The sequence below is a fragment of the Saimiri boliviensis genome, chromosome 7 (genome assembly GCF_048565385.1).
Source record: "Saimiri boliviensis isolate mSaiBol1 chromosome 7, mSaiBol1.pri, whole genome shotgun sequence".
NCBI classification, from domain to species: domain Eukaryota; kingdom Metazoa; phylum Chordata; class Mammalia; order Primates; family Cebidae; genus Saimiri; species Saimiri boliviensis.
In genome coordinates, this window is record NC_133455.1 from 40,036,605 (window position 1) to 40,063,821 (window position 27,217).

The following is a 27,217-nucleotide window of genomic DNA, read 5'->3' on the forward strand; positions in this document are numbered from 1 at the left end:
TATGTATCTGGGTGCTCCTGTATTGGGTGCGTATATATTTAGGATCGTTAGCTCTTCTTGTTGCATTGATCCTTTTACCATTATGTAATGTCCTTCTTTGCCTCTTTTGATCTTTGTTGCTTTAAAGTCTCTTTTATCAGAGGTGAGAATGGCAACTCCTGCTTTTTATTTATTTATTTATTTTTGCTCTCCATTTGGTTGGTAAATCTTCCTCCATCCCTTTGTTTTGAATCTTTGTGTATCCTTGCATGTGAGATGGGTCTGGATGCAGCATACTGATGGGTTTTGTCTTTTTATCCAATTTGCCTGTCTGTGTCTTTTGATTTGGGCATTTAGTTGGTTTAAATTTAGGATTAATAATAATATATGTGAGTTTAATACTGCCATTTAATGCTAGCTGGCTATTTTGCCCATTAGTTGATGTAGATACTTCATTATGTTGATGCTCTTTACCTTTTGGTATATTTTTGGAATGGCTGATACTGGTTGTTCCTTTCTATGTGTAGTGCTTCTTTCAGAAGCTCTTGTAAAGCAGGCCTGGTGGTGATGAAATCTCTGAGTACTTGCTTGTTCACAAAATATTTTATTTTTCCTTTACTTATGAAGCTTAGTTTGGCTGGATATGAAATTCCGTGTTGAAAGTTCTTTTTTTTAAGGATGTTGAATATTGGCCCCCACTCTCTTCTGGCTTGTAGGGTTTCTGCTGAGAGATCTGCTTTGAGTCTGATAGGCTTCCCTTTGTGGGTAACCTGACCTTTCTGTCTGGCTACCCTTAGCATTTTCTCCTTCATTCAACCCTGGTGAATCTGACGATTATGTGCCTTGAGGTTGGTCTTCTTGAGGAATATCTTTGTGGTGTTCTCTGTATTACCTGGAGTTGAATATTGTCCTGCCTTGCTAGGTTGGGAGTTTTCCTGAATAATATCCTGAAGAATATTTTCCAACTTGGATTCATTCTCTCCATCACATTCAGGTACACCTATCAAATGTAGATTAGGTCTTTTCACATAGTCCCATATTTCTTGGAGACTTTTCTCATTCTTTTTTACCTTTTTTCTCTAATCTTGTCTTCTTCTTTTATTTCATTGATTTGGTCTTTGACCTCTGATATCCTTTCTTCTGCTTGGTCAATTCGGCTGTTAAAACTTGTGTATACTTCGCGAAGTTCTCGTATTGTGTTTTTCAGCTCCATTGCACTTATTCCGCTTATATCCCTCTCTAAATTGTCTATTCTCGTTAGCATTTTATCAAACCTTTTTTCAAAGTTCTTAGTTTCTTTGCATTGGGTTAGAACATGTTCTTTTAGCTCACAGAAGTTTCTTATTATCCACCTTCTGAAGCCTGATTCTGACAATTCATCACACTCATTTGCCATCAGGCCTTGTTCCCTTGCTGATGATGAGCTGTGATCCCCTGAAGGAGGAGAGGCATTCTGCTTTTTGTGCTGGTTTCTTCCCATCTTTGTGGATTTAGTCACCTGTCATCTCTGTAATTGCTGACTTTCAGATTGGGTCTCTGAGTGGACATCCAGCTTGTTGGTGATGATATCACTTCTGTTTCTTTGTTTTCCTTCTGCAGACGCCCCTCCCCCACAGAGCTGGCCCTTCCTGGGTTCAGCTGTGCTTTCTGTGAAACTCTCAACTGTCAGCATTTCCAATTGCTGTTTTTTTTTGTGGGGGTGGGACCAGCCGAGCCCGATCACCTGGCTCCCCGATTCAGAGCCCCCTTTTTTTCTTTTCCTAATTGAATGGTTGATTCTCTCCCAGGTGCCCCAGTCACCTGCTGAAAAGGCGCCGGGATCTATGCAATTTCCCGTGCAGCAATCACGCCAGCTGAAACAGGGGTGCTTTTCTGCCTGGGAATCTCCTGGTTTGGCTCCTGGTGTCAGTCCCCTTTTCAATCAGCTGAATGGGTGACTCTGCCTTCCCGGATCTCCAAACGCCAACTAAAAGGGCACCCAGTTCTGCATACTCCGCACTGAGAACCACCGTGCCAAGACGCCGTCAAAACAGCTGCACCGGTCAAAGAGTTGCACTGGTGACCCGTGGGGCTCCTCCACTGGGAATCTCCTGGTCCGTGGGCAACAAAAATTCGTCTGGAAGTTTTGCGTCCACTCACTCCCTGTGCCTTCACTGGGAGCTGCAATTGTGAGCTGCTGCTAAATGGTCATCTTGGATCTCTCTCCCAGAATTCTTTTTTAAAAAGATGATTTATAGATCACTGAATAGACTTAATTTGCTTACAAATTCTAAAATAAATGTTGTTTTCCTAAACAAAACAAATGGAAAATTATATCAAGAAAGATTTGGAATTAGAAATGTTTATAAAAAGATGATTTTTCTAACATACAGTTGAATCAGAAATATATTTTTTTGAATCAGAAGTATTTTTTTCTGTAGTTTTCTTGGCTCTATGTCTTTTTTTTCTGTTTTTGTTGCTTAGTCAAGGCACACATCGTTTAGCTAATTTTGCAACAAACTTAATGGTTGCTCTTCTTACTTCTAAGTCTGTCTATTATGTCTCTCTTATATGTACTCTTTCTTTCTTTCTTTCTATCTTTCTTTCTTTCTTTCTTATCTATCTCTCTCTTTTATTTTTTGCAACAGAGTCTTGCTTTTGTTGCCCAGGCTGGAGTGGAATGGCGTGATCTTAGCTCACTGTAGCCTTGAACTTGTAGGCCCAAGCATGCCTCCTGCTTTAGCCTCTTGAGTAGCTGGTCTGTAGTTGCACACTGCCATGCCTGGCTAATTTTTTTTTTCCTTTTCTTAGAGTTAGGGTCTTGCTGTGTTGCCCAGGCTGGTCTTAAACTTCTGGCCTCAAGTAATCTTCTTGTCTCAGCCTCACAAACTACTGAGAGTACCACTGCACCTGGCCTCTCTTATATATACTTTTATCATCTTTCTGGGCACTGCTTTTCCATAGTATATTCCTATTTGATAATTAACATTAGCTTACTTTTTCTCAGACAAATATTGAAGAACCTTTATTGCCATGTTTCTCGTGTTGGTACCTAAATCTGTTATCCCCTATGAGATAATAGGGTTTGCTGTTGCCCCACCTAAACTTGTTTGTCCCGTCCTTTGTGTCTTATACATTTATATAAAGCAGATGGCATGTATCATGTATATGTGTTCCTTGATTTTTCCCATCACTTTTAAAACGAGATTCAAACTTCATTGCATTTAGATGATCTTACTAGTTAGTCCCACTTGACTTGGCTCTTTTTTTTTCAATCGTCCCTAAGAAATTTGACACACTTTTCTATTAATCCATTCTGACTTGTGCATTGCGTTTGACTTTCTTGGAAAGGTTTTTATTGTTGTTGTTTGTTTGTTTTGATGTGTGTATTTAATTTAAAGTATATTCTTTTGAAGGTATGAAGGCTTTGATTGTTTTCTCCTATTTCGGTGTCATCCCCTTCCAGCACACTGCATATAAGTTCGTACATTAAAGGTCTACTAATTGACTCACCAGATACTTATAGTAGTTTCTTAGCCTGGCTGAATGTCTTACAGAATTTAGTTCAAATTCTGATCCATAATTTATGTTTAAATATGTTGACTTCAAATGTTCAGTGTTAATTTTTACAACTCCACTGAGATCAGGCTTTGACATTTATTAGGTGGGTTGATCCCGGTCTTTGACTGGAAGCGTTATTCTTATGTTTTATACTTGATAGCATTGAATAAAATGCAAAATTTAAGGCAGGTGAGTAATAGCTCTAGATCATTTTTTTATACCCCTAGAAAAAATTTGAATTAGTCTCAGCTTGTTACTCTAAAACTTGGTCTTTAACAAGAAGAGAATAAAAAGATACAATCAATAGGGTAAGGTGCATTAGAACAGTGGATGATACTGTTTTGCTAAAGCTCTTACCAACTATGAAATTGCACAGTGAAAAATAAGAGTTTGCATAATATTGTTATTCAAAATAATTTGTTGGTAGAAAGGTAGTTTCAATTTTTAATTCAAATGGAAGAATATAAATATGTCACATACCCTAAAAAATCCAGGAGATTGTATTGTTTTTATTTTATGTCAACATTTGCTTGGCAATTCTTAAGTTGTATTATTCGTAGAATTTAGTCAAGTGGACCAATACTGAAATCACAAGTTAGTATGTAATGATTTAATTCTTGACTAGAATATTGTCACTGTTTTATATTTTAATGTTGACTAAAATGTTTAGTAGGAGATAGTACTGCTCCAATGATTGTTCAAATAATTGGGGTAACTAAAAATGTTAGAAAAGGAAATAAATTGTTAAATTGATATTTTAGACCTTGACGGGAAAGTTGCTGAAAAAAGAACAAGACTATACTAAGTTAGAGGAGAAACATAATGAAGAATCTGTGAGTAAAAAGAATATTCAGGCAACCCTTCATCAAAAAGACCTAGATTGTCAGCAGCTTCAGTCAAGATTGTCTGCATCTGAGACCTCACTGCAGAGAATACAGGCAGAACTAAGTGAAAAAGGTGAAGCTACTCAAAAGCTTAAAGAAGAATTGTCTGAGGTAGAGAGTAAGCACCAGCATCTAAAGGCAGAGTTTAAGCAGCTGCAACAACAGAGAGAAGAAAAGGAGCAGCATGGGTTACAACTCCAAAGTGAAATTAATCAAGTAAGAGCTGTTAATCTTATTTATTGTAATTCTCCCTCTGGTTTTTCTTTGTGTACTTGATGGTTGTTTGATCATAATATAGTTCATGTTGAAAAAATACTGTCATTTCAAAAGATTAACTCTTAACTTTTATATCCTGTAGTATTGTCACATCTCATTTCTTTTGATTTCAATTTCCCTTAAGAAAAAATTATAGTATCCATCTTACAGCTAGCTTTGTGGGGAAGTGTTTATGAATTGATATTATAAATTGCTTAGGATGGTACCTGGGACATGGTAGGTACTCACTAGGTTTTAACTATTATAATTAAATTGAATTGTTGAGCATTCTTTCATTTAATTTTTTTTCTTTTTTGTTACTAAATTTTAAAAGCATCATTACTATAAAACCAATGGTATAAAAATTAGATATTTTTAAACACCATGTGTTTTAGGAAAAACTTTTTTTGAAAATTAATAAAAATAAAAATTAGATATTTTATAGAAAGTGAATCAGCCCTAATGCTGCTATTTTGCATAGGTAAATAATATATGAACTGTATTATTTACCTATATAGCTCATATTTTGAACTGTGTTATTTACATATACAGAATGCTAGCTTAAAGTCCAAACTAGCTTAAAGGCAAAACTATTTTGTATAGGTTAATAATATAGTGGGTATCAGATGAAGTTTAATGCAAGTTTTGACTTTGCCATTAACTTAATTTTTTAATGTCTGTATTCTAATTATTGCTTTAGGTAACACTGAAAATTGATTGTAAATGGAAATTGGGAGATACTCATTTCCTTTGCTACTTTTTTGATAATGTTCAGCTATTTTTCTAAAATGGAATTGATACTTAATTTTATTGTAATTAATAATTTTCACAGCTTTATGTCCTTTAGTAATAATAATAATGATTATGTTAGTAATTTAATGAGCTTCAGTTATATTTCAGGAATTAGAGGAAGCACTTCACATATGCTAATACTAATTTTTGAGATTAGACTCTGAGTTCCATGATACAGTGAATCAAGAGTTAAGAATATTTATCTAGCATGTCTTTTCCTTCACTCTTTCTGCAAGCCCTGTTCTGCTTGTCTCACTCTTAAACCACTCTAACAACTGCTAACTTATCTGTCTTCCTTCTTGCCCCTGACAAATTGATCTTCTGTATAGCCACCAGAGTAATCTGTCTTAAAGGCAAATCTTACCATGTTCCAATCATGCTTTAAGCCTATTAATAACTCTTTATGGTGTAATGGATTAAGTTGAGGTTCCTTGTCATGGCATGCAGTATCCACAGACATCTTGTGGGCCTACCTACCTCCTCAACAATTTACCATTCTTTTCTTATTCTTCACTGCAAGAATACAGAAGCATCTTCAGTTTTTTCCTACATATTGTATTGTGTCTTGCTTTTGTGGTATCATTCAGTCTTTTTTTTTTTTTTTTTTTTGAGACGGAGTCTCGCTGTGTTACCCAGGCTGGAGTGCAGTGGAGTGATCTTTGCTCAGTGCAACCTCTGCCTCCCAGGTTCAAGTGATTCTCCTGTCAGCCTCCTGAGTAGCCGGGACTATAGGCACCTACTACCATGCCTGACTAATTTTTGTATTTTTAGTAGAGACCAGGTTTCACTATGTTGGTCAGACTGATCTCAGACCCCTGAACTCATGATCCACCTGCCTCAGCCTTCCAAAGTGCTGCGATTATAGGCATGAGCCACCACGCCTGGCCCAGTCTGTCTTCTTGACCTGAGATATTCTTTTTATTTCTCTTTACCTTGATAAATACTATTTACTATTTACTTCACTTGTCACTTTTTTTAATTTTTTTTTTTTTAAAGAACAAGATCATGTCCTTTACAGCAGCATGTTTAGAGCTGGAGGCCCATTTTCCTAAGTGAACTAACATAGGAACAGAAAATCAAATACCACATGTTCTCACTTATAAGTGGGAGCTAAATGTTGAGTGCATATGGACACAAAGAGGGAACAATAGACAGTCAGGCCTACTTGTGGGTGGAAGGTGGGAGGAGAGTGAGGATGGAAAAACTGCTTATTGGGTACTATGTTTATTACCTGGGTGATGAAATAATCTGTACCCCAAACCCCTGTGACACATAATTTATCTATATAGTAAACCTGCACATATACCCCTGAACCTAAAATAAAAATAAAAGATTTGAAAAATTTTTAAAAATATATTTAGTGGGTACAAGTGCAGATTTCTTGCATGTATATATTGTATAATGGTGAAGTCTGGACTATTAGTTTACCCATCACCCAAATAATGACCATTGTACTCAACAGATAATTTTTCAATCCTCACCTGCCCTTCCACTCTCCCTAGAAATCCATTTGAAACATGTCACTGCTGCCCGACACCCAAGATAGCTTAGGCATGCACATATCTTTAGTATTTTACTAATATCACAATATATATATTATCATAAATTGTGTCTTTTTTTTACTAGACTCTGAACTATTTGGGTGCAAAAACCATGTCTTACTCATTTTATTTTCACTACCTGGCATTTTTCTTTCTTTCTTTCCTTCTTTTTTTAACGGAGTTCCACTTTGTTGCCCAGACCTGGAGTATGGTGACATGATCTAGGCTAATTGCAACCTCTGTCTTCTGGGTTCAAGCAATTCTTGTGCTTCAGGGGCCTGAGTAGCTGGGACTACAGGCACACACTACCATACCTGGCTTATTTTTTTGTATTTTAGTAGAAACGGGGTTTCACCATGTTGCCCAGGCTGGTCTTGAACTCCTGAGCTCAAGTAATCCACCTGCCTTAGCCTTCCAAAATGCTGGAACTACAGACGTGAGCCACTGTGCCCAGCCAACATTTTGCTTGTTAGTTGGCAAATGTTTTAGTAAGTGAATGAATGAATAAATGTAAGCATTCATAATGGCAGGAAACTGAGGCATGGGGATATCAGTGAATAACTTTAACCTATATATTTGACTTTTATTTCAGATAAGCAAATTGAGCATTTATGCTTTCTGAAAGACACATGCCTCGTTTACTAGGGATGCAAAAATGAATAAGAAATAGTACCTACCTTTAATAATTATGTAAATTTCATGGAGAGGATAAGACAAGTACTATCTATCATACTAAAGATTATGAGAATTATAATAAAAGGATCCCATATATTATGGGAATTTAGAAGAGTTTCTCTCTTCTGTCCTCCCCTACCCCCAGCCCAGTACTTCACTTGATGTAATTATTTTATCCAATGATGTGATCAGGAAATCTTTGTGTTAGAGAGAGGTGGTACTTGAAATTGGGAATATTGAACAGGTTTTGACAAGTGGCAGTTTGAAAGCAAATATGTCTTCCAGCCAGGGGGATTAGTGAGAGCAAGCTAGTGGCAGGAAAGTATTGTAAGAAGCAGGAAGGGACACTGATTTGCTCTTAGGATAGGGTATGTATAACAGGGATGGAATACTTGTGATGGTTTTTAACTCCCTTAGATTTAATTGGGTGGCATTTGTAAAGTCAATGAATGAGGGTCGCCATATAGATATGTGTATGTGCACATGTGCGCGCGTGCACACACACACGTGCACACACGCACGCACACACACATACACACACACATTGCGTGTGCCTGTAGTCCCAGCTACTCAGGAGGCTGAGGCATGAGAATTGTTTGAACCTGGAAGATGGAGGTTGCAATGAGCCTAGATCATGCCACTGCACTCCAGCCTGGGTGACAAAGTGAAACTCTTGTCTCCAAAAAAAAAAAAAAGCAAGATGCCAGATAGTGAAAATAAAAAATGAGTAAGACATGGTCTTTGCACCCAAAGAGTTCAGAGTCTAGTAAAGAAAGACATAATTCATGATAATATACTATATTACGTGTGGATATATGTATAAAATATATTTATAATCATTTTCTCTATTTTATTTAGAAATTATATGCCAAATATGAGGACTTGGGAATGTGTTGGGCACTATCTAATACCCAAATGTAAAAATTTATCTGTGATGGTTCTTGGCTGTGGAAAACCAGCAAGAATCACTGTGGAACTTTAAACAATACTGTAGAATAGATCTGAGTTTGTACTAAGTGTCCTAATTTTTAAGTTGAATTTTATTCTTTTAAGTTTCTGAAAATTACAACATTTATATCCATACAAGAGCCTGCATTTGTTTTAAGAGAACAGTAACACAAAAACAAAAATTGTGATGTTTAACTATAATTTTACGTGATTAATTATGTGATTAAAATTCAGTTGCAGTTATAATTACTATATAAAATCTTAGGGTTCCCCAAAGTATCATGAAAATTACGATATTGTATTTATATTGGTGAAAAGTAAAACATTGTTTGGAAAGTAGGTGGTGGTGTGTGTGTGTTTATACATATGTACATACTTTTTTTTTTCTTTTTTAAAGTTACATAGCAAACTTCTGGAGACAGAGCGCCAACTAGGGGAAGCTCATGGTAGGCTAAAGGAGCAGAGACAGCTTTCAAGTGAAAAGTTGATGGATAAAGAACAACAAGTGGCTGATTTGCAACTCAAACTTTCTCGGTTAGAAGAGCAGGTAAGCTAGCATTTTCAGTGTATTAGTAGACTTGAGACATCTTTAATATTGTTGTGATTCATCAATCTGTTAATTGTCAGAACTTTAATTTGACTTTTTAAAGTGCAACACTTATTACTCTCCAGTAGCAGCATCCTGCTTATTAACTACATTAAGTCATTTTGTTATAATTGTATTCCCTAAAGGTCTGAACAAAAATGCACAAAGAAAACTACTCTGAACTGTAGGCAGGAAACATTCTGGGATAGAGCCCATCAGGCAGCTAGAGTCTTCCTATCCAGGAAGGACTACTTCCTAATGAAACAGTAAACTATTAATTGTTGATAAAGCTCATTAATGACATGTAGTTGGTACATATAAACTTTGAGTTTCCATTTAAGAATTTTTGCTTTTAAAAATTAAGCATATGTTTGAATGCTATCCCTAATTAGACTTGCATTTGCTGAAAATGATGCCTGTAATATGGATAAAGTCAAAGTTATTAGATTGCATCTTTTATTGGAATTAAACACATTATTTTTTATTTTTAAGTTTTTAATTTTTAATTTTATTTGTTTTTGAGACAAGGTCTCTCACTCTGTCACCCAGGCTGGAGTATAGTGGCACTATCTCCAATTACTGCAACATGTGCCTCCCAGCTTCAAGTAATTATCATGCCTCAGTCTACCCAGTAGGGACTGCAAGTGTGCACCACCATGCCTGGCTAATTTTTGTGTTTTTTGGTAAAGATGGGGTTATACCATGTTGGCCAGGCTGGTCTTGAACTCCTGACCTCAAATGATCTCCCTGCCTTGACCTCCCAAAGTGCTGGGATTACAGGTGTGAGCCACCATGCCTGGCTGGAATTAAGCATATATTCTACAATAAAATCTGTAGCTTCAGCAATAGGTTTTCTTCTAGACCTAAAATCTTAGATGTGGTAGATGATCCTATTCTTTTCCAACAAGTGGCAATTATGACTATTAAGGAAAAAAAAATAAATACTGATATGTAGTTTAGATTATTGTTACAAATAATTTATATGTAATTAATCCCTTGATCATACCAGTTTTCCAAAAAAATAATTGAATGCCAACCTGGAGAAAGATTTTTTAGGATAAGTCTATTTATAGAAAATAGTTTCTTCAACAAGAGATTAAGATTCTCTATGTAATGAGATACTACTTTTAAAGTTGATCTTTCTTATGTGTTACTTGAATTTATTGTTCTGTTCAGACTTGAAAATTGAGGTAATGCCTGATGTTTATGAATAATACCATTATGCCTTTAAGTTATCAATTGACAATCTACATTTTTTTTAAGTTGAAGGAAAAAGTAACAAGTTCTACAGAATTACAGCATCAATTAGATAAAACAAAGCAACAGCATCAAGAACAACAGGCTCTTCAGCAAAGCACCACAGCAAAACTTCGAGAAGCTCAGGTAAACATTGTTTACATTAATAGTCTTGCACACAAAAATTAATTACCATTACATATACTATAAGGGAAAAAAGAAAATTAATTAATCCAAATTATCCTTTTGTTGTGGCAAAACTAGAAAATGCAAAATACTTGATTGTGTGGGATATTGATAATTTTGAAGCCTGGATAATCAGAAAATTCTTTTTCTTTTGATTACTATGTTGAAAAGTTTTTTCCAACATAGTGTAAAATATTATAAACACATTTATTATGTATTTATTATATTTCATATATTAATTAAATTTATTAGATTTATCTATTAAATATGTTTAAATTTGTTATTTAAATTATAAATTTATTATCATTTATTATTGGTTAAAATACAGTATTTGGAAAATCAGAAATGTTCAAATAAAATTACCTGGGATAGTTAGTCCAGTAAAGAAGAATATTTTGTATTTCCTACAGTAGAATTTAGTATTTATTGGTCATTTCTTTTTCTGGTTTATAACCATCATCTGAACATTGGAATTTTAGGTGTAGAAAATATAATTGTTTGGGTTAAATTTATACAAAGTCTGCAGCATAGCTTAGAATAGCAAAAGAAGTTAAGTTTTCATTTTGTTATGGTGAGGGGAGGTTGCCGAGCTGTTGAAATGAATTTGACTTTAATATTTTTAATTCATTCTTTTATCAATCACTGTGCCTAGCACTGTGAACAGGGTACTTGCCCCCTAGGAGATGCCAATTTAATGATATGTATATAGAAACAATATTGTAGTTTGAAGGAGGAAATAAATAATATGCCCTTCTCTTCTGAGTTTGGAGAGTGCCATGGGAGTCAGATGGATAGAGATCTAAATACCGCATTCATTTACTTGTTCTTTTTTGAGACAGAGCCTCACTCTGTCACCAGGCTGGAGTGCAGTGGTGTGATCTTGGCTCACTGCAACCTCTGCCTCCCAGGTTCAAGCGATTTCCCTGCCTTAGCCTCCTGAGTAGCTGGAACTACAGGTACATACCACCACACCCAGCTAATTTTTGTATTTTTAGTAGAGATGGTATTTCACTATATTGGCCACGATAGTCTCTCTCTCTTGACATTGTGATCCGCCTGCCCTGGCCTCCCAAAGTACTGGAATTACAGGCATGAGCCACCACTCCTGGCCCATTTATTTATTCTTTTATTTTGTTATTTTAAAAATATTTACTAATGTCTACTCTCAGAACTGATTTTGTGAACATAGGAGGGAACAAAACAGATAAAAATGTCTGCTTTTACAAGCTTAGTGAGAGAGGCAACAATAATCAAGGTAAATAGGAAAAACATATAGCATGTTAAATGGTGATAAGTGCTATAAAGATGAGAGGAGGGGTGGGGAGTTGGAAGTATTTTGTGGGGGGCAAAGTTGAGACTGCAGTGTTAGGCCTCTCTGAAGAGAATGAAAGACCTGAAGGAAGGAGGGTGCGAGCCTATGGATTCAGAGAGAAGACCATTAGTATGTTAAAAGGTCCAGAGACTGGAGGATGTCTCAAGAACGACAGGAAGTCAGGCCCGCAGTGGGAGAGTGTTAGGAGTTAAAAGGGACAGGTCATAGAACTCACAGGAGATCAGAACCTCTAGTGCCTTGTAGGTAATTTTAAGGACTTTATTTTACTTCGAGATAAGATGAGAAACCATTGGAAAGTTCTTAGCAAAGCAGTGATATGATTTGACTTATAATTTCACAGAATTATTCTGGCTGATGTATTGAGAGTAGACTGTATGGGTACGTGAGTAGAAGCATAGAAACAAGCTAAGGTTACTGCTATAGTCTAGACAAGAAATGATGTGGCTTGGATTAGAGGAAACAATGCAGGTAGTGAGAAGCAGTCAGATTCTAGATATACTGTAAAGGTAAAGCTGACTGATTTATTGTAGAGTATTGAGTGAGAACTCAAGGATGATTCCAGGGGTTTTGGCCTGGGCATTTAGAAGGATGGATACCAGACAAAATGAAGATAGAGAGTCCCACTGGATTTGTCAATATGGAGGTCATTGAGGACCTTGATAAGGGTGATTTGCATAGAGAAGTGGGACAAAAGCCTGTTTGGAGGGGGTTTAAGAGAGAATGGAAAGAAAAAAGTTTGATAGACTGAATATAGATAATTCTAGGAGCTTTATTGTAAAGCGCAAGGAAGAAATGGGAATAGTAAAGCAAGTGTGAGGAGTTTAGTCTAGGTCAGCAGCCAAGTGGGCTTTCTTATGCCATACCCCAGAATTAAAGTAATTAATTTAGCCACAAAGCTGGAAATGGCAGCCTTTCACCTTCTTGCAGACAGGTTGTCTTTCAAACTGAGGGAGGACAGCAGGGACCCAATTGAACATGCTTATTTGTCCCTTATTCTGCACCTTCTATTAAGTGTAAATTCTTATTCCCTGGGAAGGAATGCAGAAAGGATGAAAGAGAGGCCAGGTAAAATCCTAACAACTAATAAAAGAGATTACGGAAACATGAAAAGTCCTAACAACTAATAAAAGAGATGTAATAAGTCTGGTTCTAGGTGTATATGTGTATATAAAATTATTATGGTGGTATAGAGAATAGTTACCTAGCCCAACTCTTTTCCAGAGTCTGGAAAAGAGCAGCCATGGAAAACTTTTTTAAAGTGACAACCTGAACACAAAGGATGAGTAGATATTTTGGGGGTGCAAAGATGGTGGTAGTTAGAAGTTTGCTCCAGATAGAAGTTACAAAGATTTAAGTATACTGAGGCTAGTGTGAACTAAACTCAGGTTTTGCCGGAACTTAAAGTATATGTTAGAGATTACTTAAAGAAGTCAGAGCATTAGATATGGATAAGTTTATAGAGGATCTCATGTGACATTTGTATTTTAAGATGGAAAGACATTGAAGATGGAAAGGTATTGAAGGTCTTAGGAAAGAATTGCCATAGGCAGATTTACTTTTTAAATAGATTATTCTTGTTGATGTGTGAAAGATGAAATTGGTTGGGAATGTTCTGGAATGAGATGAGTTAAAATACTAATACATGCAGCAGTTCAGATGAAAAATAACAATGATCTTAGTTCAAGCAGTTGTTGAAGTCATAGGGACAAATGTGGGAAATACCTAGGAAGTAAAATAAACAAACAGCACTGGTTGACTTAATAGATAAAAGGGATCAGAGAGAAAAGGAATGAATTCCATTGGATGCATGGTAAATGGAGGTGTCATCAACTGTGTTACTGAATGTGAGACAAATGGCCATCTTATAGGGGAATGTGATAAGTTCAGTTTGGGACATGTCATGAGCTACCAGAGCAATGTATTTAATATTAATTTAAAGTTTGGAGGAGGGAATCATGCTGTATATATTAACTGAGAGAGACATAAGCATATATGAAGTAAATGGAATTATTAGAGTAGATGTGATCAGCCAGAGAGAGAGTACAGTGAGAAAAATAGATAATTGGTAGCTTAAGACTTCTGAGAAATACCAGCCCTTAAGGGATGACTGAGTAGAAGAGCAGCCCAAGATCAGAGTAATTAAGAAGAACCTGCAGAGTGGAAGCCAAAGAAATAGGAAGAGTTGAAAGTTAGGGGTAATCAGCACCTTCAAATATGGGTGTGTGTGGTGGTGATGCTCAGTGTGATGAATGAAAAATGCCAATTAAATTAAGCAATTAAGAAGTAAATTGATAACCTTGCTAAACATAATTTCAGTAAAGTAATAGAGATGAAAATCTGATTGTTGATTAGTGAGTAAATAAGGGAATTAGGAATGTAAATATAAATTATTTTTGAAATTTAAATGTCAGTTGTTTAAAGACTGGGCAGAAACTGGAGGGGGATGTGTCCTGGGGAGTGTTTTTGAGAATAAGAGAACTGGACATGTTTATATTCTAGGACAAAAGGATTCATAGGGAAGGAGTTATTAAGGATATTGGGGAAGAGGCGACTGAGGGAATAAGGTGTTGCTCAGAAGCTACAATGTTACTGATACAGTGGGGGAGGGTGAAATGGAGCTCATTGGCTGAAGCTTGAGGAAAGGAGGTAAATATGGAGTAAGGTATGTATACATAGCTCCATATATCTATATATAATTATGTATATATAGTTATATGTATATATGTGTATCTATATCTGTCTCATGTATCTGATATGGATCAGAAGAGTAGTAGTAGGAAATAAATTTAGAGCATTAGAAAAAATGTGGTTACTTAAGGTTTTTTGTTAAATTCTAGCTTATAATATTATAGATTTATATTATTAAATATATAATTCTAATTAATTATATGTGTATATGTGTATCATATCAAATTATCTATTTTTGGAAAATCAGGATTGATCCTTCCTGAAACTCTCATGTTTATTGTGAAAGTTGGATATAGTAATAGCTGAATATCAGGCAAGCAGAGATTGAGAATGTAGAGAGAATATGGAATTTTTTAAGTAGTTATTGAGGGGAATGTTTGAGGGCGAGAGCCTCATTCAAATAAAATGATTAACAAGACAATTCTGAACATATTCTATGATGGAGGTTGAAACTGGAGCTAGAAATTTGTAGTAGCACCAATCTATGGAGGTTTGTGATGTTACTCTTTACAGTGCTTAGAAGTATAGGAGTGGAGAATTGGGCTTTTTGGGGGTGGCTCTTGGAAATTTTTGGGTGAGAGGAAACGGACAATGTGGTTGAAAGAATGGTTAAGGTTGATTCATATCTATATGGAAGGTTCAGGAAGAGAAGCTAGGCATATGCTGAATATGCTAGAAGGAAATTGAGGTCTCTAACATTGAAGAACAGAAATTAGGTCATTAAATTGGAAGACAGTTGTGGTTATAGAGTAGGATAGAAATTTCTAGCTGGAAGAATTTCAGTTGGTTACAAATCCTATATGAGTGAGTGAAATGTGGAATGAATAAAGGTCCAGGAATTAAGATAATATGAATGTTGAGGCTATTGTCTTAATTCTCTATGTATTTTGTATTTCCCAGGAAATTGGCAGAAATTGGGATTGAGAGAAAGACTAAATCAGGTCTCAAGTCTTCAGTGAATGAGGTAGGGATTTATAGATGATAGCAACAAAAAGTAGAGAGTAGAATAAGTAAATGGCATATTCCCCAGGGCAGCACAAAGCTTTCACATGAAGGAGAGAGTAATGGCAGTGAAACACCAGGAAAAGGTCACCCTCCTCTACTTGCTCAGTGGAATAGGCCTTACTGACCAGAGCAGGGCGAGGGGTAAGGGAGAATTGGCATCTGTAAAGGGAGAACCACATTTTGGTGAAGACTTGGAAACAGAGTGACTTTTTTTTTTTTAAATGCTTTAAGTAGTGGGATATAGGTGCAGAATGTGCAGGTTTGTTACATAGCTACACATGTGCCAAGATGGTTTGCTGCACCCATCAACCCATCATCTAGGTTTTAAGCCCCAGGTACATTAGGTCTTTGTCTTAATGCTCTCCCTCCCTTTGACCTCCAACCCCCTGACAGGCCCCAGTATGTGATGTTTCCCTCCCTCAGAGTGACTTCTGTGGAAAGAAGCTTAGGCAGGGGATTCTGATTCCAGATTAGTGGAATGTGGAGAGAGGAGTTATCTGTCAGTGGCAGGAATAGAGACAAAGCAGAGACGGTTGGTTGCCTTTGTCATTTGACCAAAGCTTAGAAGGATGAGAAGTATGCTTGCAAGTGAGTGATCTCAAATCTTTTAATATTGGCACAAATCATAAGAGTACCACATGGTTGCTGACTCTGTGTCAGCAGAGTAGTGTGGAAGTAAAAGAAGAGGGATCCCTTGCTGTATCGATAGAAGAGTTCTTTTGGGGTGTTGAAGTGAGCCTGGGTGTGTATGTGATTTAGAGTGGAATCACTCATTTTTCTATTCATTCGATGACTTTTTTAGAACATATGTGTCAGATATCTTGGATACCTCAATGACTAAGACACAAAATCCTGACTTTGTAGAGCATACATTTTAACAGAGGGTGGTTGGAATGAGGATTAGCGTGAAAAATAAGCAAATTATTTAGTGTGTTGGAAAGTAAGCACTATGGAAAGAAAATTATAATCAAGATAGGGAGTATTGGGAAAGACTGAAATTTTAAATGTAATGGTCAGAGGTAGTCCTGATTAAAAAGGTGATGTTTGAGCAAACATTTGGAGGTGGAGTAAACTATGTGACTCTGTGGGGGAAGAGTTCCAAGTAGAAGGAACAAACAGTACAAAAGCTTCGAGGTAGGAGTGTGCCTAGTGTGAGATTAAGGAATGATGGGTCTCATGTGTCTGAAATGGGTCAGAAAAAGAATAGGAGGAGGAGGTAAGATTAAAGTGTTAAAAAAGAATGTGGTTAATTGAGAGTTTTTTGTTAAATTCTAGCTTATAATGATACAGATTTATATTATTAAATATACAGTTCTAATTACTTAACTAAATTTATCATTTTAAAATGTAATAGTTTAAAAAAGTGGGACTAAGAATTTGAGTGATAGAATTTATTATTAGTCATTTTATGTTGGAGGAATAACTTAAGTTCTCTATCCTTAAAGCAGTAGTTTTCAATTCTTTACAGAATGATTTGGAACAAGTACTACGTCAAATTGGTGATAAGGACCAAAAGATCCAGAACCTTGAAGCTTTGCTACAGAAGAGCAAAGAAAATATTTCATTACTAGAAAAGGAAAGAGAAGATCTTTATGCAAAAATTCAGGCTGGTGAAGGGGAGACTGCTGTTCTTAACCAGTTACAAGAAAAAAACCATACATTACAGGAGCAGGTAAGCTTGTAAAACCTACTATACTTCTAAAGTTTACTTCTGTCTCTGTAAGTCTTCCTAAATGCTTTATTTCAATGATTCTTCCTTCTCTCTCTTTTTAGCACATTTTAAATGTTAAGTATTTTTTGACAAATAGCATCTCATGTACTTTAAGAGGTAGGTTATGGGTTGTAGTGATAGTTAGTTCACATGATTTGACAAAGGAAAATGTCTCAGTTCATGTCCCTGGATGTAAATGAGTGTGACTGTGAGTAAATAATTTTACATTGCTAGCTCACTGGAAAAACAGAGATACTAATAGTGCATACTTGCCTAATGGTATTTTGTGATATTTAAAAAAATGAATAATGAAATGTAGTAGTAAATTAAAGGTATTAATCAAGTGTTAGTTTTTACTGTGTATTGATTAACATATATATTTTGGTAAAGTGTATGTCTTTGGATAATGTATAGCCAATAATAATTTTCATAAGTTGCCTTAATGTTCTAACATTAAAATGTAGTTTAAGAAAAGTTTATAAAATTTAGATCAGTATATTTTCAAACAAAAAAGAATTTATAGTTTTTGGGGGAAGAATTATGTAATAAGTTAATATCTAAATGAGAAAACACTTAAAACAAAGTATCAGAAGGCCATATCACTTTTCTAATTTTAGAATTAGAATATAACAGATTCCCCCCCTACCCCCCCAAATTTCTAAGCTAGTTTTGAGGAATTCTTTAGGTTAGTTTTTAGTTGTATACAACTTGGCGTTGTTTATCACATAAATATGGTCAGGAAGTCATCTGTTTATTTTAAAGAATAAATTAAAATCTACTTCTGTTTCTGGCCATATTGGGATAGTTAAAACCTATTTAGCCCTTCTGCCATAAATAAAGTGGAAAAAATGTACAAAACCACTGTTTTTGGACATTGGGCAATAGGCAGTGCAGGACTGTGATCCCTGAAAGAACTCTTTGACCATTCTAACTTTGGACCCAGAGACATTTTCCAGACTGTGGCTCAGGTTGGGGGAATCTAAGGAAAAGCCCAGCGGTCTTATTGACCTGAGGATATGAGAGATTAAATTAAATTGAGAGACTGAAGTTCAGGGAGGTTAAGGCAGCTCAAATTTGGAAGACAGGATACCAGAAAGGAAGGAGCAGTACAGAGAAAAAGCTTCAGAAGTCTGCTTAGGAATCTACTTGAAGGTTTTGTTTTTGTACTTGTAAAGTGGGTTGCTATGAGGCCAGAAAGTAAGTACCATCAAGGAGCTGCAGGCTGAAAAATTACTAGTGCTTACACAGGGCTGGGAGATGTTCAAGTTCCAGTCAGTCAGTAGAACGATGCCGCTCAACACTTGGAGTATTCAGTAGACACACCAGAAATGTCATACCCGAGGAGACGAGTAAGGCTAAACTATCCCTAGAGTAAAAACTGCCATACACCTAACCTTAAAAGTGCAAAAACAAGCCTTAAAAAGATCCAGTAGAATCACAAATATATTAAATACTTGGGACAAAACTCAACATTCTTTGAAAGACGACAACAACATCGAGAGTGGTCACAATAAATAGTAAACGATTGCTAGACATGTGAAGAAACAGAAACAATGTGAGCCATGACCAGGAGAGAAATTATTCAATGGGAACAGACCCTGAAGTGAGAGATGTTGTAGTCATCAGACAAGTACTTTAAAACAGCTCTTTAATATGTTTATGGATAGAAACAAACAACTGTAATGATGGAAATAGAAGTAGAAATGGCTGGGCCCAGTAACTTGTGCCTGTAATCCCAGCTATTCTGGAGGCTGAAATGAAAGGATTCCTTGAAACCAGGAGTGCACTACCTCTGTGCTATTGCACTCCAGCCTGGGTGACAGAGTGAGATTCTGTCTCTTAAAAAAAAAAATGAAAGTTTTGTTGGATATACTTAATAGATTAAGCAAGTAGAAAACAGTATCAGTGAACATGAAAGACAATTGAAATTGTTCACAATGGAGTACAGAGGGAAAAAGGCTGGGGAAAAAAACAGTGCCTTAGCAACCCATGGGATAGTATTATACAAGCTAGCATAAGTACAATTAATGTCACAGAAGGATGGAGAGGAAGAAGATAGAAACAATGGCTAAAAAGCTTTTAATTTGTAAAATTATTTCTGTATTTCAATGGATGCAAGTGAAAAACGTAATTTTTAATGAAAAAAATGAACCTACAGATTCAAAAACCTTGGTGAATTCAAAGCAAAGTACTTCAAAGAAATATCAAATGACTTGGATTTCATCTAAATTTAAAAAAAGTAGACTCTTCAAAAGATACCATTATAAAAATAAAAGCCATAAGATAGAATGGGAGAAAACATTTGCAATACATGTATCTGCCAATTCAGAAATGCCCAGAACATATAAAGAAATCTTGTTATTTAATAAGATCAGTGATTGGCTGGAGCTAGAGATAGGATGGGAAGAACGACTGCAGAAAGGCATGAGGAAACATTTTGGGATAATGGAAATATTCTTTATCTTTATTGTAGTGATGGCTGGTTAAATGAGTATATACATTCATCAAATCTCAAATTGTACAACTTAAATGGAATAAATTCTATATAAGTTACAACTCAAAGATTATTTTAAAAGTAATGTGTTTGAACTTAATGTTATTTCTTGGTATTTGAGATATTTGGAAAAGTAAATAATTTTGTTTGAAAAATTTGAGATAAACTCTCATAAAGCAGTTTAACATTCTCATGGTTCTCAAATTTAGGTTTCTGAATTTTTTGTTATATCATTTGTGAACTTCATGGTTAGTCTTACTTGTATAATAGGTAACTCAACTAACAGAGAAGCTGAAGAATCAGTCAGAAAGCCATAAACAAGCCCAGGAGGATTTGCATGACCAGGTACAAGAGCAGAAGGCACATCTTAGAGCTGCGCAAGACCGTGTCCTTTCCCTAGAAACCAGTGTCAATGAATTAAATAGTCAGTTAAATGAAAGCAAGGAGAAGGTCTCCCAGCTTGACATACAGGTAACATTAAATTTAATGTTTGTATAAAGTACCAGTTTCAGCCATCAAATATTTTAAATTCTGTTTCTATCTCTTTTTGCCTTGCGTAGTAATAGGAAAAAATTTGAAATAGGAATTAGATAAAGGCTATATCTAGACAATTTTTTTGAACTTTCCGGTTTGTCCTCTCTCTCTGTCTCCCCCCTTCTCCCTTCTGCCTTCCTTTCACTTTTCTTCTCTCCTCACCCTCTTGCTCTCCCTCCCTCTCTCTGGCTCTGGCTCTTGCTCTCAGGTTCTCGCTGTAGCTCTCTCTCTCTTTCTGTCTCCCTCTCTGTTTCTGTGTCTCTCCTCAAGCTACACCTGCTGAAATCTCTAAATCTTGTAGCTTTTGTTTTGATCATGTCATTATTGTTTTTGAAATTCAAATTAGTTCGATACTGTACCATTAGATTTCTGTGTTAAATATTTTTTGACTTTGATTTTTTAAATCTTCCTTTAAAGGTCTGACTTCTGATTTAAAAAAAAAAAAATCCGCTACATGGTACCATATTCTTTCAGAAGTGTATATAGTAGTCTTGCTCAATGAGTCAATCATGGGGTGAGCAGTAAGACATAATTTTTTGTTACATCATTTGTGAACTTCATGGTTAGTCTTACTTGTATAATAGGTAACTGTTATTCTCCATTCTTACTATTGATTTCTTATTCTGTGCTATAGAAGAGAAATGTGTAGAAATAGTTCAGGCCTTGATTTTATTTTAAGAGAAGGCTGCCACTGGAAATCAGGAATATAATAAAATAATATAACTGGAATACTTATTAGAACTTGGAGAGAATACACTTTAAAAAATTATTTGTTTGATGAGTTATTTGATAGATAAACCAATATGTCAATGTTCAGTGTAAGGGGGAGGGGCATGGGGAGGAAATGGGAGTGTAGAGACAATGTGGACGAACTAATGTGTTAGGCCAGTCTGTGATTCTTTCTGCATTGTAGGACCCTTTCCTTTACAAAAGATTGCCCTTCCACTGCTATTCATTTCAGAACTAGTTCCAGCAATGAGATCAGCCCATTTTTTGTTACTATCATTGCTCCCATTATCACCTTGACAATAACCTCTTTGCCATTACTCTTTGAAAAGTGTTACCTGTAGATATTTTTAAGTTTTTGAGGCTTCTTTCAAAACTGCTTTAAATTCTTTGTGAACTAGTGTTAGTTCATAAAGTAGGATGTATGGCCTTACTTTTCTTTTGAGAATTAAGACTCAGGAAAACCTAGTGCTTTAAGTGATATTATTAATAAATGAATGTCAACCAAAACTGCTTAGCCAAGGGGTATTAGCTGTAGCCAGCTGTAGCTTAACTGTTAAGATAATGTTGTTGTTGTTGTTGTTTTTTCCTGGAGTGTCTCTTTAACTATACAAATGAGGCTTTTAAGCTGTTTCTCAGTTTTAATTTCTATAATATACCTTTTGATCCCTTCTAAGGTACTTCTTTGTATGCATGATCATGACAGCATCACGGTAAATTATTATGCCCATGAATGAGGGCACTTCACTGCTTTCACTGTTTTAAGGGCTTTAATGCAAAAGCTGTAACAATTGTAGCCTTGTAGCAACTGGTACTTTTAGGTACTTGCTTATAAAAAAAGTAAGCAGGAGGGGCTGGCTATATGAATAGGCACATTTCCCACCCCCATCAGAAGCCTTTCTAAAATGAGGCAAACCATGGAGCAATTACTTAATTTCCCCCAAACTTTCTTTATATGCAACATGACTTTGAAATATATATGTATCACATTAGCTGAAGCATGCTGTATAAAGAAGATCATGAATGGTTATCATGTTAAAATATTTCATGAATTTTTGGTTCCTCCAGTAGATGAAATGCCATATGTAAACAAAGCTGACTTTTTCAAAAATATATTCATAGTCTGTGCTATATATCCATCAATATAGAATTACTATGTATTGTTTAAAGGGAGGATTTCTTTAGTTTTCATCTTTAAATCAGTGTAGATGTATATACCTTGATGTAACTATTATTCCTGTGAAAATTAAGTATTTAGGTATTGAGAAAAAATTAATTGAATTTTTCCTTCAGCTTGTAATTATGCATACAATGTAAATTTCAGATTTCTTATGTTCATTGACCCTCTCTTCAACCAGCTAAAAGAATGCTCCCCCCATTTTTCTGTTTTCTCAAAATGTTAACTTTAAATATGTCTTTTTACATATATATTTTTATTTTTTGCTTTTCTTATTCGAGGTGAGTTGTACTAAAGGTATTCAAACACTTAAAAATGTTACTTTTGAGTAACGAGATAGATCTTGTTAGTAACACTAACATGATAGATCTGTTTGCTTGTTTGATTTTTGTTGAAAGCCTTGAATTTTTAATGTTTAATATTTTGACTCTAAGCATCAAAAGTAAAACCCTTTAAGTGAGAAATTATCAGAAAATACTGAATTTTACAAAGTGCCAGTTGTCTGGCTGTTTTGAGTCCTTGAATTCTGTAATTCTTGATTATCTTTGGAGTCATCATTTTTTGGGGGTATGGTTATTTACTTTATTATAAGAGTGCTAGACTTTCAAGTATTCACTTCTGAAAAATATAGTAACCTTTTTTCTGGACAAAAGTGTATCTTTTCTTTTTCCTTTTGTGTGTGTGTGTGTGTGTGTGTGTGTGTGTGTGTGTGTGTGTGTGTGTGTGATTTTAGACAGAATCTCATTCTGTGGCCCAGGCTGGAGAGCAGAGGTGCGATCTCAGCTCACTGCAACCTCTGCCTCCTGGGTTCAAGCGATTCTCCTGCTTCAGCCTTCCAAGTAGCTGGGACTACAGGTGCCCGCCACCATGCCTGTCCTGACTTAATTTTTAAATTGTTTAATCACAAAAGCAGTGTGCATTCAAGCAAAAGGAAATCAATAACTAAATATAAATTAAATAATTTGTAAATGTTGTTACAGATTAAAGCCAAAACTGAACTATTGCTATCAGCAGAAGCAGCAAAAACTGCTCAAAGAGCCGATCTTCAGAATCATTTGGACACAGCTCAAAATGCATTACAAGATAAACAGCAGGTGGGGAAACTGATGCAATTTCATACTGTAACCCAGTGCTTTGGTAGAAAACAAATTGCGAACATGTAAAGATGATACTCAGTTTTGTATAATCTTGTGATAGACTTGCTTTTCCCCCTTAATTTCTCCATGAGTTCAGAACCAGTTGAGTAGTAAAGGTGGGGGTCAGCTAGATGGAGATAAAAATATCAGCTTTGTTTTTGACAAAGCACTGTTAGTGTGCAGCTGTGGTTGGGCTTCCTGATACTGTTCTTATTCTCTAGACTAGACCTTGCTGTAGAGCAGAAGCATTTACTCCTAACTTTTGAATTGTTGCCTCATCCCTTCAAGTGTTGGTGATTGGAAGGGCAGACCTCCACACTTGTTTTTAGTAGGTAGGCTGGACCATGACCCAGATGTACCTGCCACTTGGAACGCTATATATTCTACCTCAGTTATAAGAGTTACTCTTTTCTTGGGAATAGGAGGAAGGGAGGAGCTGGAGGGAATACAAGAGTTACTTTTCTCAATACTCTGATAGAATAGAAGCATCCTACTCTAGGGTCAAGGTGAATGTTGCTGGTAGATTTTTCTTAGCTTTTACTGGTAGGAATTTTTAAAATTTACTTGTTATTCAAGGAGTAATATTAGTTATTGTCCCCCCACCCCCTCGCTTTTTTTTTTTTTTTTTTTTTTGAGTCAGAGTTTTGCTCATGTTGCCCAGGCTGGAGTGCAGTGGTGCAATCTCAGCTCACTGCATCCTTCACCTCCCAGGTTCAAGCAATTCTCCTGCCTCAACCTCTCAAATAGCTAGATTACAGGCATGGGCCACTGCACCCAGCTAATTCTGTATTTTTAATAGAGGTGGGGTTTCACCATGTTGGTCAGGCTAGTCTCGAACTCCTGACCTCAGGTGATCCACCCACCTCAGCCTCCCAAAGTGCTGGGATTACAGGCATGAGTCACTGTGCCCAGCCTTATTAGCCTGTTGTTGTTGTTTTTTTTTAAATACAGAAGTACATCAACTTAAGAAACAGTTTTCTATATCCACCCTTTAGTACAGTCCTATTTAAATGGAATGTTTGCTCTTAAATTTGGTATATATCCTACTTTTGGATAGGATAGTAGATTTGGTAGTAATTTTTATTTTGTTCTTTTTGTGCAACTGGATATTCCAGATGAATTGAACAAGCCTCATAATCACTGTAATACTTTTAAAAAATACTTTAAAAAAATGGTGCTTTGAACATTGAAAATATTTAATTATAATATAAAAGCATTACTTTATTATTAGCCTGGCTAATATTCTGTTGTATCTTTGGTTCCTAAAAGAATTCTTCTTAAACATTGAAAAGCTATTAAACTGTTATACATGTAAACTTAGTATCTTAGACTATATAAACTTAGTATCTTAGACTACATAAGAATTTAGTTCATGTCCTTTATATTGAAAGGTAAGTATAGCCTCTAAAATACCATTAGACTTATCTGAGATCTTACTCCAAATATTTTTTTAAATAAAATTCATATTTTCAATTTTACTTTGAACATTTGGACACTACAATATACTAAACCTTACCAAAGTTTTCTTCAATTGTACTTTTCTAAAGGAGTTAAATAAGATTACTACTCAGTTGGATCAGGTCACTGCAAAGTTACAAGACAAGCAAGAACATTGCAGTCAGCTGGAAAGTCATCTTAAAGAATATAAAGAAAAATATCTCTCTTTAGAACAGAAAATCGAAGAGCTAGAAGGTCAAATTAAGGTTCGTATAAAAGAAGTTGAATTTAGTCATATTTTCTACTTCAGCAGCAGTGGAATCTCATGACCTACATGGAATCAAAGATTTTTAATTAACAAAGAAAGGTGAAGTTGTGGTATAAAATGTTTAAAAAATTACTTGTAATTTTTCACGTCTTAATTTTGAATTCTATCTTTTTAATTTCTTTCTTAATGAGTGTCTTTTATAAATAACAGTCAACATACATACTGATTCCATTGTAATGTGTTACTTTTTCCAAAGACAACTAACTGAGGATCTACTCTACAATTACAAGGAACTTACAATTTTTTGTTGTGAAATCTATTCTAATCCTTCATTCTTCCATCTCCTACCAACTTATTCCAATATCACATTTCAGATATGGTAGCCTTTTTCCTTTTTAAAACTTCATACCCTTTCAATATTTTGCCTCTAATTTAATAACACATTGAGACCATGGTAAACTGCATCTTACTTTAACAAAACTCCAAGTGAATGATTTGCTGAAGGGATGAAATGATTAGACATCTCAGAAGGATTTGACCTCAGTTTTTTGTCCTTTAAACTAGAATCACTTGCTTCTTAACTGCTTTTGGCTAAAAATAAAAAAATTTTTTTTTTTTTTTAAATTGAGCTACTGTCAGTTAAACAGAAACTTCTCAAGTTACTATATATATGTAACTTACACTTCCACAACCAGGTGAAGCATATGTGTATGATTGTAGAGTCATGAAATGTATATATGTACGTACATACCAATATAATATGGGAGAAGAATTACAATTCTGTTTATAGGTTCCTTTTTTTTTCTTTATGGCAAGTGATAATAGCAAATGCAAAGTACCTTAGGCATGGTTAAAAAAACAGAAGTATTATTTTACTGAAAAGTATCTAATGAGAATTCTATTTGGGTACCTTTTAAAAAATAGTGGTTATTTAGAACTGAGTGTTTATTGTGATGATCAGCTCTAATACTTTGTAATTATCATTTTATGGAGTATTTTATATTTTTTTATGTAGACGTGTAGAATAGCTACATCAAATACCTTTTATTTAATGAATATTTTCAGTGTAGGTCAATGGTAAGGGCTACAGGTACCATTCAATTCATAAGATATTTATTGTGCAAAATCACTACCACTGTGCAAGTATTGTGTAAAGCTTTACAAACTTAATTTTAACAGTTTGATGTTGTAAGTTTGTAAAAATACAAACATAATTACATGTATATATATATGAGATACAAACTATATTCTGAAGAACAACGTTATCTAGTCCAAGAGATTAAAGAAGCAAAATGAGGAATTTAATTGGCTTTATATTTTGGATCAATAGGTGTTAATGAGAAGGAGTATATGAGAACTTCATTTTAGTTTTAAATATCTTGTAATTACATCAGTGTTTTTAACTATGACTATAAAAAATAATATATTTTAAGTGAGTACATGAGTGAAGAACCTGTTAACTTTTTTTTTCATGCTTGAGTTAACAACTTTTATGGAGGTAATAACTATTTATGTTTCTTTTAAGTTGATTCTTTTATTCAGAATTGTTTTTTTTGTTTGTTTGTTTGTTCGAGATGGAGTCTCCTTCTGTTGCCCAGGCTGGAGTAGAGTGGTGTAGTCTCAGCTCACTGCATCCTCTGCCTCCCAAGTTCAAGCCATTCTTCTGCCTCAGCCTCCCAAGTAACTGGGACTACTGGTGTGGACTACCGTGCCCAGCTAATTTTTGTATTTTTATTTTATTCTTTTTAGTAGAGATGGGGTTTTACCATGTTGGCCAGGCTGGTATTGAACTCCTGACCTCAAGTGATCTGCCTGCCTCTGCCTTCCAAGGTGCTGGGATTACAAGTGTGAGCCACTGTGCCCAGACAAGAATTAATTTTAAACATCAGCACTTAGCAGCTGCCTATTATGTATAAAGCCTTCTGCTGGGTATTCTGATAGATTTTAAAATAACCTCTTTAGTAATGGTTTCAGAATGTGTTTTATATTATAATAAATATTTGATTTTTATTTTTGTGTATTTCACACCTATTTGAATATAACCCAAAATGTTATAATATTTAATAATGGATTGCTAATTACTAAT

General features: G+C 35.3%; 1 protein-coding gene across 1 annotated transcript in view; it reads left to right on the plus strand.

Moving 5' to 3' along the window:
* The window catches only part of EEA1 (early endosome antigen 1), a 155,388-nt gene that overhangs the window by 92,282 nt on the left and 35,889 nt on the right, over nucleotides 1–27,217 (plus strand). Inside the window, exons 11-17 of the mRNA XM_039472113.2 lie at nucleotides 4,281–4,619; nucleotides 9,012–9,161; nucleotides 10,464–10,583; nucleotides 17,117–17,320; nucleotides 20,124–20,324; nucleotides 23,271–23,384; nucleotides 24,974–25,129. Coding sequence (XP_039328047.2) covers nucleotides 4,281–4,619; nucleotides 9,012–9,161; nucleotides 10,464–10,583; nucleotides 17,117–17,320; nucleotides 20,124–20,324; nucleotides 23,271–23,384; nucleotides 24,974–25,129 — 1,284 coding nt within the window. The remainder of the gene's footprint in view (nucleotides 1–4,280; nucleotides 4,620–9,011; nucleotides 9,162–10,463; nucleotides 10,584–17,116; nucleotides 17,321–20,123; nucleotides 20,325–23,270; nucleotides 23,385–24,973; nucleotides 25,130–27,217) is intronic.